Source organism: Mytilus edulis, chromosome 12, assembly GCF_963676685.1.
Source record: "Mytilus edulis chromosome 12, xbMytEdul2.2, whole genome shotgun sequence".
Classification (NCBI taxonomy): Eukaryota; Metazoa; Mollusca; class Bivalvia; order Mytilida; family Mytilidae; genus Mytilus; species Mytilus edulis.
The window spans coordinates 42,334,164-42,357,929 of NC_092355.1; the positions used below are offsets into that span (position 1 = coordinate 42,334,164).

Here is a 23,766-nt window from a genome sequence, read left to right on the forward strand (position 1 = left end):
CTGTTTATGTGTATTAGATTCTTTGTTTTCCTCGACATTGCTCCATTTACTTTCCTCGTTCATTACCTTAGACGTATTTGGCACAACTTTTTGGAATTTGAGTCCTCAATGCTCTTTAACTTAATGCTTGTTTGGCTTCATAACTATTTTGATCTGAGCGTCACAGATGAGTCTTATGTAGACGAAACGCGCGTCTTGCGTATTAAATTATAATCCTGGTACCTATGACAACTATTTACAACACTGGGTCGATGTCACTGCTGGTGGACGTTTCGTCCCAGAGGGCAGCACCATCCCAGAGTCAACACTTCGGTGTTGACAGGAATATCAATTATATGGTCATTTTGTAAATTCTTTGTTTACAAAAGGATGAATTTTTTTTAAATACTAAGGATTTTCTTATCCCAGGCATAAATTACATTAGACGTATTTGGCACATCTAATTGGAATTTTGGGTCATCAATGCTCTTCATATTCGTACTTTCTTTTGACCTTTTTTAACCTTTTTTTGATACAAGGGTCACTGATGAGTCTTTTGTAGATAGTCTGGCATAAATACAAAATTTAATCCTGTCATCTGTGATGAGTTCGTATAGATACTTTGTTTTCCTCGACATTGCTCAATTTAGTTTCTTCGTTCATGAACGTCGTTACACCACGTACACCTTGACAACGCAAATTTTCGTTTTCTCTTTAAAAGTGGACGGATTCGAAGCATATATGGGAATCAGATGACGCATGAAATGTCCGTTGCACTTTGTAAATGCATCTGTCCACCAACCACCTCTGTATTTGTGATATAGAATATTCAAAGATATTTTGTTTTACCTACTGGTTTCCAGATAATAAAAATTATAATCTTTTGATTCATCTCGTAAAGACATAACTTTGGTATATGACATGTATTACTAGTAAAAACATACGTGAGAAGCGGTCAAATTGAAATCTAAGACCCAAAGTGCACAGAAGGTGATATAGAAAAAGAAGATGTGGTATGATTACCAATGAGACAACTATCCACAAAAGATCAAAATGACACAGACATTAACAACTATAGGTCACCGTACGGCCTTCAACAATGAACAAAGCCCATACCGCATAGTCAGCTATAATAGGCCCCGATAAGACATATTTTTATGAAAAGTTTATATTCGGGACATATAAACGTTGAAAATATGCCTCAAAGCACTAAACTTTCACCTTTGGGAAAAATAGCACTGCATATCAGCGTACCATTCTAGGAAATAATTGTTTACCAAACTTCATAGTAAAAGTGGTACAGTTTCAGCTGTAAACAGAGTTCCTATGGTAAATGAATTGTCTACATTTATAGAATCGTAAACTCTGAAAAACTATAAACAATTAAGCTTATATTTTAGTTGAACAATATAAAGTAGAAGCTCATGTTGTCCTTCGGTTATTTAGTTGATGTGTTTGCATTGTGATACAGCCATTATATGTGCAGCATTTGTTGTTTTTGTCTGTTCCTAAATTGATGTCTACAAGGATATTTTTCGGCAGAATCATAAAGATATATCTCAAAATTAACATGAGGATTATAACAAAATTCTTTAAATTTATAGAACATCATTTTTAAAATATCATAAAATTAAAAACGGTGTAAGCGTGTTACGATAAGTGACACCAATATCTTGCGATGTCCCTTTATATTTACAGGTTTGACAGATATTTAGTGAATACCTTTTAGCACAATATGTTTTATTTTGCTGATTAGCCTTGAATGACTGATGAATGAGCAATACACAATTATAGGTCTAAGTCATTGACTATCTAGCAATATAAAATCTAACAAAGAAACTAAAAATAAAGTGAATATTTTCAAAACCTTTAAATCACAAGGACATTTCGCTGACAGTTTCCATAAGATTATTTTGAAACTTCAAATACTAAATTCAAATATTAACCATATTGTTAACGAGGCTAATCAAAATCTTCAACTAATGTATCGAGGCCAAAGATATGTATATGTTCCGGACCATATGAGTATTTGGACCATACGCGTATGGTCATGACCATATGGGTATATACTCATATGGTCCGACCATACGCGTATGGTCGGACCATACGCGTATGGTCGGGGTAATTAACACTCTGTTACATTTTACTTTTAATACTTCTAAACTCTTCATATGGTATGACCGTTCATTCAAAAGACGCTATCATATAGGTAATTTTATCGTTATATTATAATAAAAAGATAAGCTAAATAAAAATAAGAAGTTTCACATTGTTAATTTTACTTAATTGTCAAATTTAAAGTAAACACATTTTATACCGATGGTCATTACCGATGGTCATAACCGATTTGTTATTACGAGTAAATGGCAATATGTCGACTAAAAAATTAAATTCCAAAAATTTCTTAATGAACTGTTACATAAGAAGTCACTGGAAAGTAGCATACTATTAGTTTATTTAAGTTGTGTTGTGAAGATGGTGTATTGCAGTCAACCATTTTACGATATTTGAGATCTAGAGCTTCTTAAAAACACTGTAGACATCAGAATTGCCAAAGACCTCGGTATCACTGTACGCAGCTGCAAAAAAGGCTTGTTTTTCACTCGCAAACAAAATGTGTAAATGAAAAAGATCGTGCACAAAACTTGCAAATGCAAAAAAGCTATGATACCGTGTGGAAGTGAATGTCATCCAAGCCTACATGCACTAATGTAACTAGCGATGAAAACTAACTTTGGCATCAATATTAAATTTTTACGTAGTTTTTTTTATTATAAAATAAAAAAAATTGTCATGTTTTAAACCATCACTGTTTTTTTTAGATAAAGTTCTTGTATTATTGAAACGTTTATAATGTAATTTTGAAAAATAAATATACCTATATGGTCCAAATACTCATATGGTCCGGCCCGTTAATAACCAAACGAGTATTATACTCATATGGTCCGACCATACGCGTACGGTCGGACCATACGCGTATGGTCGGACCATATGAGTATACGCATATGGTCATGACCATACGCGTATGGTCCAAATACTCATATGGTCCGGAACATATATGTCCTTCCATAAGGTGTGTTAGCCGAATATGTATAAAATTCTAAATAGTTCAAGAGCTATATGACGGAAATATACCTAAAACGTATTGAAATTGATTTGCTGTAACACATAATAAATAAACTCTAATGAGATATACTTTAATACTAGAGATGGGACATTTGAAATGAAATTATTTATTTGAAAGCGGTAAATGTCCTCCTCTACGACATTTATATACGTTTCGGCAATACATTTTATCGGCACATTGACAGTATTCAATTTGGGTAATAACCACGTTTTTAATAACATTCTATGTTATGTCTTATTGGATTGCTCGTAATATATATAAGAAAACCGATTACTATATCCTTTTACAAAATTCAAGTATTTTTGTCGTGTAACACACAGAAGCATGTCAAAATTGTTCAAATGAAAGCCAACTGACCGACCGGTGTATGGAGGTCTTTCGTTTCAAAAGCATGACACTCAAAGATACGAAAACATTCAACAATGCATTATCTGACTTTTATACATCATTCTTTAACTGCAAAGATTTTCAAACTATTGTATCCCATTCTACCGATCATATAATAAAGGATATTTTCTATGCATTGAGGTGTAACACGCCAAGCAGGTCATTTATAAAGAGAGATAAAATTCAAACATTTTGAAATATACTACAGGAGTAATCACACTCCAGTATGATAAAAATTATATTGTACTTGCACGAAAAGTATCAAAACGATCGTTTTCATAAAACAAAACGATCGTTTGAACATCGGTATACTACTGTTGCCAGTATTTGGTATATAAAAAATACAAGTCACTTGTTTATAACTTATCGTATAAGGTTATGAAATAGGGCTTCTATGTGTTTTCTTTGTTTTCGTGACATTTTTGCCGCGGGAAAGTGTTTTTTTCATAATTTTAAAGGGAGCGTATGAATAATTGTTGTCTTTGTTTATCTGGCAAGATATCTTTAAAAAAAATGGAATCGGAATATAATAATGTAAACGTTTTATATTATCTCATGGTATGGGTCTTTAAAGAAGAAAAGGCAATAGTAAGTAGGTAAAATTGTACATAAATCTTCAATCGACAACAAATCACTATATCTAACAATGGAGTTAAAAATGTTTTATGAATTTGCATCTTAATCGTAGTAAAAAATAACCTTACACAAGTCATTGTTATTATGCAATGCTTTAAAACAATTCGATGAAACTTGGTATCGTCCAGACTTTTTTCTCCAAACATATTCCCTATCGGTGTGAAATACAATAAATTCATAAAAGTATATAATGGATAAGTACACCACTTACTATGATAATGAGTTGTAGAGATAAAAATACAGCAGTCAAATGCGTGTTGTTTTGACTTTTTTTTTTAAGTACTTTAAGTTATTTTTGTGATATATTCATTACAATTGACATTTAGAATGTGTACATGCATGGTTGTGAAAATATTGGAATAATGTGTACAAAGAAAAATAAATATAAGTAATTTAATAGTCGAAGGATCAAATATAGGATCATATGCAACGAGTTACCAAACAATTTTTTTTCCATAAATGCGCGTAGCACATGCGTTGATTCAGTCACGAGATGAATACATATATTTCGATATTTGAATTCAACGAATATTTTTTTTCCGTATAACATTGATAATGGTGTTTTAATAAAAATAACGAATACAATAAAGACTATTATTGTTCTTTGCATTGCCTTTTTGTTTTGTTACAATATCTTGACAACACGTTGTATGAGTGAACTTTGTAATTATACTAGCAAATAACTATACTTCAAAGCAACCGATTTAATATCTTTTATTAAAGAAAAATGACTTAAAAGCATTCTTATGCTTATAAAACTAATTCTGATTTTTATAATAAATTATATCACGATTGCATTATCACTTTTATGTAGCAAAATAGCCTGAAATGATCAAATTCCTCGTGCACATTAACATTATATATGAGGTTGCTGAACCGATAATTTTAGAACACGGTTGCACATTTATCTCTAGTCACATTAACATTTGTGTTTAATTTTTAAAACGCAAGAAATCATGTTTGAAAGAAGTTTGCGAAAGGTATACAAATTACAAGATATTTTTTTCTTTAAAATGATCATACCTGCCTCAAAAATGACCGTGACTGAATAACAAAGAAAAACGAAAATAACAAGTTAATCAATCTCCTGAAATTCATTTTAATTGATTGAGAGTTTTCACTTGAGTTCATTCAACAACAAATATCGAAAATTTAAATATAGAATAAAGAAAACACTGGGCAAATTATAAGGGTGCTCCGATATAAAACTAAAGAAAAATCAGCGAAAAATATTAAGATATAAAGAAAAGAGAGAATAACATAAACAATAAAAGAACATAGAACGAAGACCTTTCGTTCCAGACCTTAGGAATAGGATTTTGGTCTTACTCGACAACAAACATCAAAACCATCGGTCCACATAAATCATATGATCCTAAGCAGACTAGACAAACAACCATTTCTTAATTAAGTATAGACATAGATATAGGAAGATGTGGTGTGAGTGCCAATGAGACAACTCTCCATACAAGTAACAATTTAAAAAGTAAACCATTATAGGTTAAAGTACGGCCTTCAACACGGAGCCTTGTTATCGATTAAAAGACATCTCCGACCATTAAAACAACTAAAGTAAAAGCTTTATTCAACAAAGAAAACATTATTGGCCATTATTTAAGGCAGAACGGTTCATGGTTGTATATGATTGCTTACATCTACTTTATGTGAACTTTGGTATATAGTTGTCTCATTGGCAATCGTGTCACATCTTATTTTTATAAAGACAAAAATAGCTTTTGTTTAATTTTTATAACATAAAAAAGGATTAAAAGAGAAATAATTCAATAGAAAAGATTTACAGTTGGTATTGTGTGTTAACTGAATACCTATCCATGATCATTCTTAGACATGCTACAAGATACATCTGTATGTCGCAATCTCTTTTTTAATATACATGTAGTTTTAGCTGTTTAAATGTAAGATTGTCATAACAACTTATATATCCGAGTCAGAAAAAAATATTATTATAGGTATTCTAACATATGGATAATCATATGTTTTCATTATTTTAAAATAACCTTAAACAAGAATTTTTTGGTTAATTTAAAAAAAAATGCTTTTGTGCATCAGTTCTTTTATGTCCCTTAATTTTTTTAATTTTTCATGAATGAAGTTTATCTGATCAATAATACTAATAAACAAGATTAAACTTACAACTATTGATTTCATACAAAATAAAAAGACAGATTATATATGGTGACATTGACGTCATAGAGAAACTGTAAATCAACGGACGGCCAATACCAATATCAAAGCCATATATTTATATAAATTTTAAAGAATGAAAATTGTACAATACTTTTGGTCTTTATATTGATGGTTTGTTTAGAAAATTTCATCTAGTAGGATTTAAAAGTGTTTCATAAAATTAAGTTATCTACTATCAAAGCTCATTGCTTTGTCTTTGAAATTCCTTCTTGACAGGTGTCCGTTCGAAGAGAACGACGATGAAGGACATACACCTACTACTTAAAAATTATTACATACTAGTATATATTCATTATTTAAACATTTGTTTGTAGAAGTAAATGTTTTAAAACATCTGTGTCACTTTTGAACAAATTCTATCGATACAACTTTAATGGATCAATTATGGGCATTTTTACAAAAACAAATGTCGAGGTTTCAATATTTTACTATATTAACATCCGAACTTGGAATCCCACTCACCCTTACATCATCCATGAAAGACGAGTTTCCAGAAATTAACAAATTCGTCCCTCTGTCCTTGAGCGTAACCATTAAAAGTAAAGGCAAAATATCTTATGCCCCTTTAATCGTTTTTTTGTACATATCTGTAACTGCTTAATATTTTTAAAATCATGGACAAGACTTGATACTCTTAAATAAAGGCAGTACCGTCATGATTCAGTGCAGCAACGTTAAAAGTCAATCCGCGTCATTGAATCAATTAAATGCAGACTTGATAACATTCATACAACGATTCCAGCATACCGTACGCATTCGGGACTTTCCGTATTAATTTTCCTCGGATTGTTACTTTACGTTATACTTACTATTTAATGTTTTAATAAAATGAAAAGTTCTAGACCTTTAAGACACATATTTCCGACTTGCTTGCCAAATACAGCTAAGTTCATCAATTCCTGGGTACAGTATTCTTTATATTTCGAACATTTCAACGAAAATGATAAATATGACCATACCATTTTGAAAATGCGCTTGAGCGACATGTGATATTTCGTACAGCTGGTCGTTCTGTTAAGGTCTCATAACATGATGTTTACAGATGATATATGATTAAAAGAGCGGAACGGAATTCTTTTTCATTAATTCCTGTGTTCTGCTACCACTGCATTGTTCACTGTCAAGACAGTGACTATAATTACTGTTTTGTTCTGGGTTTTTTTATCATCATTGTTTCATGTCTTTTTTTTGGATATCGCTTTTCACTAACTTGAAAAAAATTAATTTGTATCCAATTAAAATACATCAACGGACATGATATGCATCATATATTCAAAAGAAATATTACGAAAGATATAATTTTACCGTTTTGAAATTAGAAAATTTGGCATACAATGTAGTAACGTATAGCAGTACAGCAACCTGTGTTGCTTGATACAATATATCTTTGAACCATTTTTAATTATCAGATTGGCTTATAATCGTTCAAATATTTGTTTGTCAAAAACTTGTTATGTTTGTTCATATAAAAGTATGATTACTAGTATATAGCAGAAATTTTGCTATCAGCATAGCCTCTCGTGTGATTTTCTTTTTATTTGAGCATACATAAGCAAGCGATTGTGTTTTATATTGATAATGTTTTATCTAAAAATATGTTTTTCGTCATTGAACATGTTGAATTTTTATTAAATTTAAAAAAAAAAAGTCTTTTTCTTACAGCTGTTAAACTAATGTTACAAATTTCTTATGGATTTTCGTTAAAACGCTTGTTTTCACTTTTGATTGACATTTATTATACTCGTGTTTGTTTTCATGTTCTTTATTCGATATTAAAAACACAAAAAGCAGGATAGGTAATTGAACTTTTGGTTGAAATGACATTTGTAATGAATAATATAAAAGAATAAAACTAAGCTGACTTTGAAGAAAATGTTTGTACGAAGTGTTGAAAGCCGTTTGGCGATCTAGTTGTAATTTCTATGTTATGTCGGTCTCTTGTAAATAGGTGTCTCAATGTCAATCAAACCACACATTCTTATTTTCATAATTTCAGTTGAAAACATCTCAATCGATTGCAGTTGATAGTTATAAATGTGATTATTTCTGCTAGGATTTTTAAAAATGTCTAAAATTAAATTAAATTGGAGTCGTTGTATCGAGGATAACCTTGTAGGTGGATGCCTGTTCATAATTATGAATATGGTAATCATTACAAATTGTTCATGTTATTGCAGCTGTTTAGTTCATTAAGTACATTCATATGTTTTCACTTTGACAGGAAAATGTTTGGTTTTCTAACAATGTTGGATATCATTTTACCCTTCATGAGCACCTTAATTAGTTATCAAAAGTACCAGGATTGTATTTTAGTACGCCAGACGCGCGTTCGTCTACATAAGACTCACAAGTGACGCTCATATCACAATATTTATAAAGCCAAACAAGTACGAAATTGAAGAGCATTGAGAATCCAAAATTCCAAAAAGTTGTGTCAAATACGGCTAAGGTAATCTATGCCTGGGATAAGAAAACTCACCCACTGGTTTTAGTTTGATCCGTGTTGCTTAGTCTTTACTTTTCTAATATGTTTTTTGAGTACTGTTGTTTGTCTTTCTTCATCTTTTAAGCCATGGCTGTGTCAGTTTATTTTCGACTTTGGTGTCCATCAAATCTCTTTTAAATACTTTTCATTATTTTCTTTCCTACTTTTGATGAGAAAAGGGGGATAATATTTGTTGAATTTGTGTTGGAATGGTTACTTTTTAATCATTTATGTTCTCTCTATTCGTTCGGAACAGAGATTGCAATAGTCGTTTTGTTTTACTTATACTTTACCGGTTATTCACCTTTTATATAAGTTATAAAATGTTGCCATTACATTTATTGTTATAATATATATGTTTATAGAACATACTCACGACAGAATAGCCTAGGAATTATTGTATTATCATGATTATTATTGTGCTCTTTTTCTGTATGCATTTTCTTTAAATTTTCTTTGAATTATGAAACACCATTTCAAAACTTTGTTGACGAAAGATGAATCTTTTAATTATTTTTCTAGAGATCGTCATTGCTACATAATAAATATTAACTTTAGCAACACAGTACTGTGATTGTGCTCTGATTGCTTCACATTTTGAAATCTGTAATACTGTGGAATCATGTATTTTCGTGGGTTCTAATTTTCGTACATGAAGGAACATTTGCATGTTCGTGGATATTTAATTTCGTACTTTTACCAATCTCTGCATAAAAACCAATAAGAAATTTGAAATTCGTTCATAATTTGAATTTTTGGTTTACCTGTTCCCAAGAAACCCATAACATTGAGTCTCTTGAAGACAAAACTTTGCATTCACAATTTCAATCTTGGACTCTTTATAGAGCTTATTCATGAAATAATTGATTTTCGTACAACACTTGTTTACTTTTGATTGACATTTATTATACATTTGTATATAGTCATGATCTTAATTCGATATTAAAAACACAACAAAGCAGTATAGGTAATTGACCTTTTGGTTGAAATGAAATTAGTAATGAATAATATAAAAGAATAAAACTAAGCTGATTATGCAGTATGGGTTTTCATCATTGTTGAAGGCCGTACGGCGACCTATAGCGGTAAATTGCTACGTCGTTTTGGTCTCTTGTAAATAGTTGTCTTATTGGCAATTTTTCCACATCTTCTTATTTTAAGAATAACACATCAGTTTAGAACAACCTAATCGATTTCAGTTGATACTTATTAATAAGTAAAATCACAGAACTACTGAATTCCCGAGGAAAAGTCAAGACGGAAAGTTCCTAATCAAATGGCAAAATCAAAGTTCAAACACAACAAACGAATGGATAACAACTGTCATATTCCTGACTTGGTTCAGTCATTTTCTTATGTAGAAAATGGTGGATTGAACCTGGTTTTATAGCTTGCTAAACCTCTCACTTGTATGACACTCACATTAAATTCAATTATAATGACAATGATGCGTGAACAAAACAAATAGACATAATATGTTAAAATGTCAGAAACACAGCAAACAACATTGTGTTATAATCTTAATCACTACAAAAATACAAATAAGTAACAAAGAAGCACATAATGGCATATAGACCAAGAATATTAAAAAAAATCAAAGACAATAATACACAAATTTACCGAAGTACAATTACACAATGACGGGATGTATAAGTACAGAGCCAGTTCATATATGTGACAAAGAAACATAAAATATGCGTAAAATGCTTCTTTCTGCTAGGATTATAAAAATATCTAAAATCAAATTGGAGACGTTGAACCAACTTGAGGATTACCTTGCAAGTGCATGCATGTTCATATTTATGAATATGGTAATCCTTCAGTAATGTACATGTTATTGCAGCTGTTTAGTTCATTAAGTACATTCACATGTTTTACAAAATCTGGAAAATGTTTGGTTTTCTATCAAAGTTGGATATAATATTACCCTTCAAAATCACGTGATATCACTTTGTGGTTGGGTTCGAGTTGCTCAGTTTTTAACTTTTTATCTTGTGTTGTGGCTACTGTTGTTTGTGTTTCTTTTTCTTTTAAGCCATGCCCATGTCAGTTTATTTTCTACCTGTGAGTGTGAATGTCCCTACGGTGTCCACCAACTCTCTTTTAAAAACTTTCATTCTTTTCTTTTCTACTTTTTGTGATAAAGGAGATATATTTTGTTGAATTTGTATTTGAATAGTTACTTTCTGCTCGTTCTGAATAAAGATTGGAATAGTCCTTTTGTTTTACTTTACCGCTTATTAACCTTTTATATCAGTTCTTAAATTGTTGCCATTACAATTATTATTATAATATATAGAGATTAATACATTTTCTTTTTTTTTACTTTTTCTGTATGCATTTTCTTAAAATTTTCTTTGAATTATGAAACAACATTTGACACTTTGTTGACGAAAGATACATCTTTTAATCTTTATTCAAAAAATCGTCTTTACTACATAATGAATATTAGCTTAAGCAACGCAATGCTATGACTGTGCTCTGATATCTTGACATTTTCAAATCTGTAATACTCATGATATTAGAGTATCTGTAATGTTACATGTATTGTATGTCACCATTTCTTTTTTTGTAAATCGATCAAGTGTGAAGTTAAGAGTTAATGTCAAAAATAGCGCAGTTTTTGTTAAAGCAAAGTGAAAACTCTTTCATTTGGCCTTTTCAACTTAGAGGGTCACTGCTGAGTCACCTGAAGAAAACACGCACGTTTGCGTACAAAATTTCAATCATGTAATCTTTAATGAGTTTATCCATAAAGTAATCGATTTTCGTACAACGCTTGTTTTCACTTTTGATTGACATTTATTGTACTTTTGTATGTAGTCATGTTCTTAATTTCGGTATTAAGACACGAAAAGCAGGATAGGTAATTGAACTTTTGGTTGAAATGACATTGGTAATGAATAATATAAAAGTAAAAACTAAGCTTGTTATGCGGTATGGGTTTTACTAATTGTTGAAGGCCGTACAGCGACCTATAGTTGTAAAATCTATGTCATTTTAGTCTCTAATAAATAGTTGTCGTATTGGCAATCATTCCACATCTCAGTATTTTTTTGGAATACTAGTAAAACATTAATAGAAAATAACTTAATCGATTGTAGTTGATAGTTATTAATGTGTATAAAATAAATTTGGAGGCGTTGTACCAAGGATTACCTTGAACATGTTGAAGGTGCGTGGCTATTCATAGTTATGCACATGTACATGTAATCACACAGTTATGTACTTGTTATAACAGCTGCTTCGTTCAGTAAATGCATTCTCAAGTTTTACAAAATGATAGAAAAAAGTTTGGTTTTCTAAAGTTGGATATTATTTTAACCTTCCAGATCCCCTGCTATCATTCTTATCTTCGACTTGTGTTTTACATGTCCCTTTGGTATCCTTATTTTCTCCTTTAGATAATGTTCACTCTTATCTTTTCTACTTTTGTTGGATATAAACTCATCATAGATATCAGGACTAAATTGTGTATATACGCCAGACGCGCGTTTCGTCTACAAAAGACTCATCAGTGACGCTCGAATCAAAAAACGTTAAAACTGCCAAATAAAGTACGAAGTTGAAGAGCATTGAGGACTAAAATTCCTAAACGTTTTGCCAAATCCAGTTAAGGTAATCTATGCTTTTCTACTTTTGTTGGATAAGAGGACTGGCTGCATTTATTTTTGATTGGATACTTTTTTTTAACATTTGTGTTCTTTTTGTTAGTTCTCAATGGAGAGGAATATTGTAGATAAGACCTACATACAGAATGAATATTAGATTTACCACTTCAATGCTGTGACTATGATCTGATTGCTTTACTTTTTTAAATCTGTAGCAGTAAATTTTTATCGGGTGTTACCGGTTTTTTTTTTAAATTCGAAAATTTGTGCTTTCAAAAGCTATGTCAAAAAAGAGGACTTTAAGAAGTAAAGTGGAAACCGTAGATGCATTTAAAATTGTTATCAAATCACAAGGTTCAAAACGTAGAAACTCCATTCGATGTCACGAGAAAATCACGTGACTAATACATGATATTGTACACATTGTCAGCGAATTGAACGATGAGCTACATTTTTTCAATTTTCAAATGTTGGGTCCCCATTGCTCTTCAACTTCGTACTTCATTTTACATTTTTGACTTTTCAAGCGTCAATACTGACTAGCAGGTAGAAAAAATCGCAATTGGCGTGCACAATTTAATCCTGAAATCAATGATGAGTTTCATAAAACTTCATAGTTTGTTGATTGGTAATATTTTTTGATTCTCGATTAATGTGAACTAGTGGAAAAGAGTTATAAGCATAATTGCCCGTATGATCAAACCAAAAGTGAATTGAAACAGAGTCTAGCTAGCTTATATATCAAGGGAAAAATCAAATCTCATACCGAAAGACACTGACAAATCTATAGTAAAAAAAACCATACTAAAGACGACAAAAAGAAACAACATTTCACATAACAATACATAGAAAACTAATAACTGAGCAACACAAACAACTTAGGTGATCTCATATGCAACAGAAGTAACTCGTTCGGTGTAAACAATCGAGAAAGAGGACACCGTTGGGGTTACCATAATTTATATATAAGTATATATATATATGTGTGTGTGTGTTTGGTATTCTGTGACATAGCTATCCAATAACAATCAACCAATCCGTAAAATCGTTTTTAAAAATATTGGAAAATTTTACTTTACTATTGAGCAACCTAAGTCTAATAGTTTCGTAATGAACAGCAATCATTTATCTGGAAGGTTATTATGGTAAAATTGGAAATATAAAATAAAAAAATTTGATATTATTGTCGATGAGAAAACTTTCCAAAAGAGTCAAATGACGTAAATTTAATCAACTGCATCTCCTCATACGGCCTTTGACAATTAGCAAAACCAATTCCGATCAAAAGGCTACGACCTGACAAAATTTTAACGATTCAACATCTTCAAGCGTAAGAAATAAAGCAATGACCTGGACTTGCGGTCATAAAACTTTCGAGTCAGTTTTTTGTACTCGTACTCGAAAATCAACCAATCAAAATGCTGGATTTCATGTTTCGAGCATGATTTTTGTGCTCCAAGCACTGAGCAAAGTTTTATGACTTCAACCCCAGATTATTACCATATTGTAAACGACAAATAAAATAACAGACACCAACCAACGACTACCAAATATTAACAGGCTGTCAACTTGGCACAGGCTCTTACGTATAATGTATATGCATTTTCAACGTGTTCACGTTATAACCGGTAAATGTTTCAAGTATTAGTCTTAATGTTAACTTGAGATTCGACACACTGTTTCATAATCGTTTGCATTCTGTGTTAAAAAAAAATTGCAGAATATACCCTTTAATAAGAAACAAAAATAGCATATACTAAATAAAAGATATATTTGTCTTGGTATTTAAACATATTTATTTATATTGGATTGGGAAATAAGTTTTTTTCAACTTATATTAATCCCTTTCCACTTTGCAGGTGCGAGTGTTGCCTTGTAGCGGCGTTTGCCTGCTCCTTTTCGAAATCTACAAGGTGTATTTAACGTGAAAGAGATATGGCTCTCTCTTAACACGGGTAAGCCATTTATCGTTCCCTTCCGACGGACTATACTCGCTAATGGTGTCAAGAGAGAGCCGAAATTCAGTCCCAGAAATTTCCATCCCAAAACGGGAAACGAACCAGGAACCTTTGTGTTAGTAGTCCGATTCACAAACCAATATATCACGGCTTGTTTAATTTTGTTGAATTCATTTTTTTTTTTGGGGGGGGGGGGTGCAAAATACCTACAATAGTTTATATTCCAATATATATCGAATTAGTCAAAAATGTTAACCTATGTTCGAACAAAGCCTATTGTTTGCTACGAACTATATCAAAAAGATATCTTTTTATAATAAATATACAATGGTCAATGTCATCATAAACAAATTCCACACAATTAATTTATCTTGATATGTATCATTTGATTCGATTCACAAACCACTACACCACGTCTTGTTTAATTTTGTTGATTTCATTTGTTTTTGTTTTGCAAAATACCTACAATAGCTTATATTCCAATATATATCGTATTAATCAAAAATGATAACCTATGTTCGAACAAAGCCTATTGTTTGTTACGAACTATATCAACAAGATACCCAATGCCATCATAAACAAATTCCACAAAATTAATTTATCTTGATATGCATCATTTGATTTTTGTAAGATAACGCTTATTTGCTTAGGGACATTCCGTTTGGAATTTTCCTCGGAGTTTGGTATTTTTTGTTATTCAACTTGTTTAGTGTTACTCAAAGAACCTTTCTACTTGATGAACCATTACCAAATTACGGTCTAAGATATGTACCATTCAGAACTTCCTTTTGGAATTATTATGGAAAATCATTGTAAGATTTGTAATGACGCAATGCAAATTTAAACTTGCGTAGTAAAAGTACATTTATATAACTTTAATTATATAATGATTTTTCTAACAAAGTAAAATTTTGCGATTTGTGTTACACATGTTTTAATTCCTTTACTACATAACCTTTAATTATGTTAATATATACATATTTAAAAAAAAATGTAAAGTATATAAAACATAAGCTGTTACAGTGTAATTTGTCGTCACTTGTTATATGAGGCCACAATAACCAAGAAGCATCATGCAAAAGGAGATTATTCTATGCATATTTCTGACTTTGATGTTTTTGAACATACATTCTGTGAATTCAAGGTATAGACAAAGATCAAAAACATGGCAGCGTAGACATAGAGGTAATTTTTCCTTAACAAGCTTATTTATTCATCGTAGCTGCCAATTTAATTAGGAGATAACTGTATGGTATTTTGAATTCCGACGGCATATCAATTGCTGATTTGATGATCGCACATTAAGTTTACTCGCGACGGGTATTTGCGATCTTTAAATCACCAATTAATGCCATCGGAGCTTAAAATACAATACAGTTATCTCCATTCTAAAGAAATTGACAATAAACAACCTCAAATCGTACATTTAAAATCTGCCGTGCGCCGTCTTTTTCATATATTGGTGCTTTATCCAATTAAAACAATGAAGCACTCAATTTAAGACCATCTACTATCTATCGAAAGTTGATGTATCCTTCCTGTACTGCTTTTAAAACAACGATAACGTTAGAATGTATACATAAAGTAACATGTGTTAAAAGAAAGTATAGTTTAGTATCGGTTAGAAAATCTGTATTCAAAATTAGAAACGATTTCAGCGATCGATTATGTTAGTTTTGGTCAGTTTAGGATTATTGTACATTCAAAATATTCTGTTTTGGTGTTTCAATGTCTGAAAGCACAAACGAACCTATTAATTTTGATATTTAGTCTTACTGTTTAACGTTTCATTTCGTTTTGATTTGTGACCATGTCTTTTAGGCTTGTAATAGGAAGTTTCTCAATTTCACAATAGGGACAATAATTTTCTCTTTCAAGCATTTTATACTCACTATTTTTGTCTATAAATTACCCGTTTATAACATGTACGGCTTTAGCGTTTAGGAACATCATTCGGTTTAAGATAAATATTATGCTCCACTTATTTTGTGTTTTTAAATTCAGATTTTCCCTTTTGTTACAAATAAATCAAAATGTTCAACAATTATTCAGCTGATTCCGATTGTTCATCAAGTGTTAAGAGATCCCATAAATCTATCTGAATCCAGTTCAAACTGAAGTCCAATGTATAATTTCTGTAATTTCAAATTGCTGTTCGAATTTATTGGTTCACTGTTCATTTTCATGAACAAACTCCTGGCCAGTTTCTATCGCTCACTTTTCAAACAACGGAAAATATATGTACTTATTTAATTAATAATGTTGACAATTTGGTAATATGTTTGCATCCTGAAATTTTATTTTTAATACAACTTGCATTCAATAATGTTATCGGAACTTTGTGATGAACAGGAACATCGAGTACAAATTTGGCAACCAAAAACATGTGGCTCATTGCAACAAAGTTATGGTTCCCTATTTTCGTACTGTAACGTAGTGATTAAAATAATATCACGAATGTCAGATTCCTCGAATCTCCTTCAAATTTTATTCTTTTTGCAGTAATAATTGATTTTATTTGACATGCAATATCAATGATAAGATCACTTGTAATCAATTTTCTCCTGATAAAACATTTTTAATCATTTCAACCACAAAGCTTGTTATACCCCAGACATATATGGTGGTAGTCGTATTTGTTGCAACTTTCTGGAAATTTAGTAGTTTCAATGATTTTCTACTTTGTAGTATAAACTGGCCTTCTAAATGTTTTCATTCAAACGCCCCTGAGGGAATGGAAACAAACATCGGGCACATCAAATCATTAGCCTGGTATATTCGATAATTTGTTCTCGAATATTTCAATGCTTTCCAAAACTGTTTTGAAAGAGGTTTTAGCTGAAAAATGTTTTGCGGACAAAAATGAGTTTTGGAAGAAAAATTGTTTTTGAAAAAGTAAAAGCATAAGCCGAAAGAGGAAAGAAGACTGCAGCTTCTGTTTTGACTTAATTTAATCTTTGGAGAAGATCAAGTAATAGAATAGTGATAAATTATTATCAATAAACTTTAAAGAAACAAATAGTTTATCGTTTTTCGTTAGATGGTCTTCGAATCATTACAATTATAACATGTTTGTATAAGTACAAAAACTGGAAGGAGGCTTAATTGCGGGCTTTTGAAATTCTAACTGACTTGATTAATTCCATACGTTTAGATTAAACTCACAAAAGTTATTGAAAAAACAGTCAGAATTCAACAGTTCTCGAATGACGCTGGTTCTTTTTATATGGATATTAAATTAAATAACCTGTCTTTTTTTAAGTTTATGTTAGCTTTGAGTTTTTGCTTACCGGCTAGCTACTCACAGTTGTAAGCGGATATCGTAACTATGCATGCCCAATGTACGCCACTTTTATCTGGGATATTTTGACAGGTTGGAAGGCACATATGTTGTATATGTTGTATATAAATATGTTTTATTGATATTTAAATATTCTTGGTTGCAAAATGAAAGTGTGGAAATTTTTAAGCAATAAAACAATAAATTATATATTTATTACATTGAAGGATAATTCTTCTTTTTTTTTTTATTGATTTCCGTTATAAATTATACTGACATTCTGTTTTCAATATTCGTCCAACTACAGTATTATGTATATGCTATTTATGTTGAATGTATTAAGTTAATTTCGATTTTGATACTCAATTTATAAATCTTATTAAATAAGCAAAGATAAATTAACATTGAAAATGGTCGGTCCAATTACTGAAACTGAACACATTCGCCGAAAATACTGTCTTTTAGTATCGGAAGAAATTTTCAACATAAAAATCTAACACTTGTTCTAATGTTTGTCTCTCATCTGAATAGGTTAAAAAAAACAGCTCATCAATTTAATCCAGAATCAAACGCGAAAAATCGTTCAAGACAATCAAAAGCAGTTTACACTGTCCATACGCTTGTTTTGGAGGCTCTATAGCGTTGATATTTCAAGAGTTTGAACTCATCGTTTAGAATTTAAACCGAATGTTATTATTGATATTGGTAACATTTCCGAAAAAAAAATTAATTAATAATGAAACAAGCAGCATAACTAAAGGGTCAAATGATTCTCTTTGTGTATGTTTTTATTGATATTTAAATATTCTTGGTTGAAAAATGAAAGTGGGGAAATTTTAAGCAATAAAAAAATAAATTATATATTTATTACATTGAAGGATAAAAAGAAAAATATTGATTTCCGTCATAAATTATACTGACATTCTGTTTTCAATATTCGTCCAACTACAGTATTATGTATAGGCTATTTATGCTGAATGTATTAAGTTAATTTCGATTTTGATACACAATTTATAAATCTTATTAAATAAGCAAAGATAAATTAACATTGAAAATGGTCGGTTCAATTACCATTGATTACTGAAACTGAACACATTCCCTGAAAATACTGTCTTTTAGTATCGGAAGAGATTTTCAACATAAAAATCTAACACTTGTTCTAATGTTTGTCTCTCATCTGAATAGGTTAAAAAAATCAGCTCATCAATTAAATCCAGAATCAAATGCGAAAAATCGTTCAAGACGATCAAAAGCAGTTTACACTGTTCATACGCTTGTTTTGGAAGCTCTATAGCGTTGATATTTCAAGAGTTTGAACTCATCGTTTAGAATTTAAACCGAATGTAATTATTGATATTGGTAACATTTCCGAAAAAAAAAATTTATAATGAAACAAGCAGCATAATTAACCAAAGGGTCAAATGATTCTCTTTGTGTATATTTTTATTGATATTTAAATATTTTTGGTTGAAAAATGAAATTTGGGAAATTTTAAGCAATATAACAATAAATTATATATTTATTACATTGAAGGATAAAAAGAAAAATATTGATTTCCGTCATAAATTATACTGACATTCTGTTTTCAATATTCGTCCAACTACAGTATTATGTATAGGCTATTTATGTTGAAAGTATTAAGTTAATTTCGATTTTGATACACAATTTATAAATCTTATTAAATAAGCAAAGATAAATTAACATTGAAAATGGTCGGTCCAATTACTGAAACTGAACACATTCACCGAAAATACTGTCTTTTAGTATCGGAAGAGATTTTCAACATAAAAATCTAACACTTGTTCTAATGTTTGTCTCTCATCTGAATAGGTTAAAAAAATCAGCTCATCAATTAAATCCAGAATCAAATGCAAAAAATCGTTCAAGACGATCAAAAGCAGTTTACACTGTTCATACGCTTGTTTTGGAAGCTCTATAGCGTTGATATTTCAAGAGTTTGAACTCATCGTTTAGAATCGAAACCGAATGTAATATTGGTAACATTTCCGAAAAAAAACCATAATGAAACAAACAGCATAACTCAGTGATCAAATGATTCTCTTTTGCTTCAAAAAAGAAAATAAATAAGAAAATGTCTATAACAAGTATGACAGTTGTTATCCATTCGTTTAATGTGTTTGAGCTTTTGATTTTGACATAAAATTTTAATAAATGACTTTCCGTTTTGAATTTTCCTCGGAGTTCGATATTTTTGTTATTTTACTTTTTTCAACTTCACAAACCACAATCAAACGTTTGTTCTATAAATGATTACCTTTTATAATAATTTTTTTATTACATCTCTTGCTTTTTTTTCTTTATATGTTTTATCAAGTAAAATACTTTTTCAATATACAACATCTTGTAATATAAAAAAAAATAACTTTTGTATTACAATTCATTAAAAACAAATTCTATGAAAATTAAGCATATTGCACTACATGATCGTTTTTTTTTTACTAAATGACTCCAATCATGTTAACGTATAGTTTTGATGTATAAAATTAACAATAAGCTGTGACAGTGTCATCGACGGTCTTTCGTTACAGATGAGGAAAACTGTACAAACTGTGAAACCACAGTTTAAACCCAAACCAAAAGCACTGCATAGTATACATGGTATATATGTAATACCACCACATGGTATACATCGACATCGGTTTCAAAAGGGTCGAACAAATATGTTTCCTGAAATGAAAGTTGTGGGAAATAAGCCCAACATTTCGTTGGAGAAAAAAATCTGAGTCATAAACATCCATACCGGTATATAGGTACTTTGAATAATCACCCTTTTTTATTTGATGTTTCTATAAAATATCTTTGTAAGTTGAGGTGATATGATTACTAAAGCTTGTAAACAGGAAAAAGGGTTGACAATTTGATTGGTTAACTCCTAGGGATAGCTATTATCGTAATAATATTTTACTACTTAATATCAAACAAAGAGAATTTCTGCAAAACTTTTTTGAAAAATGCCCATTTAGCAATTTATAATATGGAAATACAAAGATGGTATAACTCCTATTTGGGGAAGCGGCACATGCACACTTGACCTTGTACGTACTCTAAACGCTAAAAAAATATCATATTTAAGTAGAATAATGCAAAATTGAAATATTCTGAGTGGATAGAGTCTCAAAAACACATTTGTTGGAAAAATCATTTTAAAGATAGCTCTACTATGAATAGAGCAAGTCATACTCAGTATTTTGGGGAACTTTTTCTGACCGTTTTCTCCTTATTTCGTATATTTTGCTATAAAGAAAGTATACAGTAAGATGTAAATGAAATGATTTTTGAAGCAGTAAAAACATTGATCCACATTCAAAATTTAAAACGTGAATGGTACAGTACAAAATTAGACGATAAGGTTAGTTGCAAAAGTACTATACGATATCAGTACAGAATAAGTACCAAAAAGATACTGTTCATTCAAAGTAATAATATACAATAACCATTGATATTTAATACTGGAAAAGTACATGATATTGTAGTACTTATTTGTTAATTATTCAGACACATTTTTAGCTCAATAGTTCGAGTAAAAATGTAGTCATAGAAAATTATGTATGTAGTACTTTTAAGGTACATTACTAATATTTCAAAATTACATTACTAATGGAAAGGGAACTTTGATTAAGTAGCAGTGTCGTGAAACACCACATGCAATTCTTGTTCATCTTCCTGATTGTCATCTCAGATTCTAAGAAATTGGTGAACTAATGTCTCTGTGGGCGAGGAGGTGAAAGGGAGGGGGGAGTTATACTGTCATCAGACGTTGATGATGATATGTGGATGTTTTACGTCCGACTATCCTATCTGGATATTACGGACTGAAAAAAAATATTTACAGACCTGTGTCTGTTTGTCGTTTGGTCTTCATTTTACTCCGATTGCGTTGTTGTGGCTAGTACGGAGTATCAGGTCGTTCTGCTTGCATAGCTGTTTGAATTGCCTCTTTTGCTTCAATATTGACGGGCGATGTGTGTGGTGGTGTGCGCAGTAGGTCTGGGTCGTTGATGTCAAACCCGTCATCGAAGTCGATCCTACTGTGCTTGCCTCTGTCTGTTAATTGTGTAGGTGAATTATACCAGGCGATGGCAGGCCTTGTTGGGGTTGTAAGGACTGGTGACAATATCACCAAAAGTAGTCCCCCTCATCTCTTATAAATGTTTCCCTGTTCTGTCATTGCATTGGCTAGAACTATGTCTGAATTTATATTATAGATATTAGTACGTCACTCTTTAGTTTTAATGATTCATCTTCGACAAGGAAAAGCAACTTTCCGCAAAAACATGTTCTATTTCATGTTTGTATAGACAAAATTCGCATATTCAATCTTTAAAGCATCATGTGTATGCTGCATGAAACTAAATTCGTAATGCGAGTAATTAATATCGTTGGTGTATCCATTATTCAACAATTGAAATAATAAGTATACAAAATTTTCAGAAGTTAATGCATAAACTATAAACTTTAACAATGTTAAGCAATACGACATCAACAAAAATACCAAAAATGACCGACGTCATCAATGTACACAAATTTCTAATCCCCCGTTACGACAAATGAAATGCCAAAAATGTACTTTCCGAATAAGTATAAGCTAACAAGGTGAATGGTTCACATACCATGACATAAAACGTGTTCAGTGGGTATTTTCTTAAAGGTATATGAGAAATATGTTTATCTGTTAATCAAAGTGTTTTGTAGATATGCTGTTTCCCATCTTTTCTGTCTGGCTTTCTTTGATTTATACTTGTACAATAACAATAAGTATATGCTATCTGTATTAGCAGAACACTATAATTTATATGATCAGACGACAGTTAAAAATGCCAATAGACATATCTGACTTTGGCACATTCTTGATGTATTGGTACTTACAGTGGCGAGTCCATAGGGTTCGGGGGTTGGAACGGCCCTTTTAGACGATCAATGCATTTGAATAGGTACATATATTTGGAACTCCTTTCGCAGTTTCATTCCCTTTTTAAAATGGTTGGATCCGCCCCAAGTCCATTTCTAGGAACCTGGTTGTATTATATATTGTTACTAGATATCATCATGCCAAAAAGATTGAATTTTAAGTAATCTTTCATGTCTTACGTTTTCGTTGATATGACCTGCAAAGCCACAGTAAACTTCACCTAATATTTAATACAACAAGATATTAAGACTGAATTCCTCCTCTCATACCACATGTATACATATCCTCATACCAATAATGAGGGTAGTAATGGGGGTATCTTCATGACGAATAACGGTTAAAATTCTTGCCAAATGACGTTAACGGTAATTGTTCGTGCATGACGATAAAATGTACACTTTCTTTTAGACAAACAAATCGACTGATCATGTTATTTTTTTCCCAAAAGATGACGGTAACGATAGTTATTTGTGACCTCTGCACGGACCTCTGACGAATCACGATAAGAGAGATATTTTATTTTTTCATATTTTTTTTTTTTTTCCAACTTTTTCTCCTTTCTCCCAGCCTTCCTCTCCTTTCTCCTTCCCCCTTTCTCCTTTCTACTACCCCCTTTCTCCCTGTCTCCCTTACCCCTGTCCTCCCCCTCATAACAGTTCAATAGAAAAAAAATGACGAATCAGAATGTAGCAAACTTTTTGTGTATAAAAATAAAATCTTCATTGAAACATTTTTTTATTTATTGTTAAATGATTTTAAGTTGATAGCAGTTTTATATGTCTCTGGTTGTATATAAATTAAATAATAATAAATGTAAATTTATGTGTTTGGGATCTAAAATGTTGTAGGTGGTATATTGTCTATATACACGTTGCTCTCCCCATTCCTAACACGGAACCAAGAATCTCTATACATGTTCGTTGAATATTAGTTCACTGCTATCAACTTAATTTGTAATACATGATTGTGACTCTGACTTTTTAGATCACCTGGCCTTATGGGCCATGCGTGCTTTTGACATACTTGGTGTTAGCAGAGACATATGTAATGTATTATATCATATGTCTCTGGTGTTAGTCTTCTTCTTGTCTCCGAATGAGCCTCCTTTAACTAGGAGCACCACCATGAGTTTAAAGGAGGACATTTGAAGCCTGTATCGGACTAT

General features: G+C 31.1%; 1 protein-coding gene across 8 annotated transcripts in view; it reads left to right on the top strand.

Moving 5' to 3' along the window:
• The first annotated feature begins 15,425 nt into the window (after positions 1-15,425).
• The window catches only part of LOC139498509 (neurogenic locus notch homolog protein 1-like), a 111,248-nt gene continuing 102,907 nt past the window's right edge, over positions 15,426-23,766 (top strand). For all 8 annotated transcript variants that reach the window (XM_071286925.1, XM_071286930.1, XM_071286933.1 and 5 more), the window contains exon 1: positions 15,426-15,576. In XM_071286925.1, the coding sequence (XP_071143026.1) occupies positions 15,465-15,576 (112 nt within the window). In that variant the 5' untranslated portion in view covers positions 15,426-15,464. The remainder of the gene's footprint in view (positions 15,577-23,766) is intronic.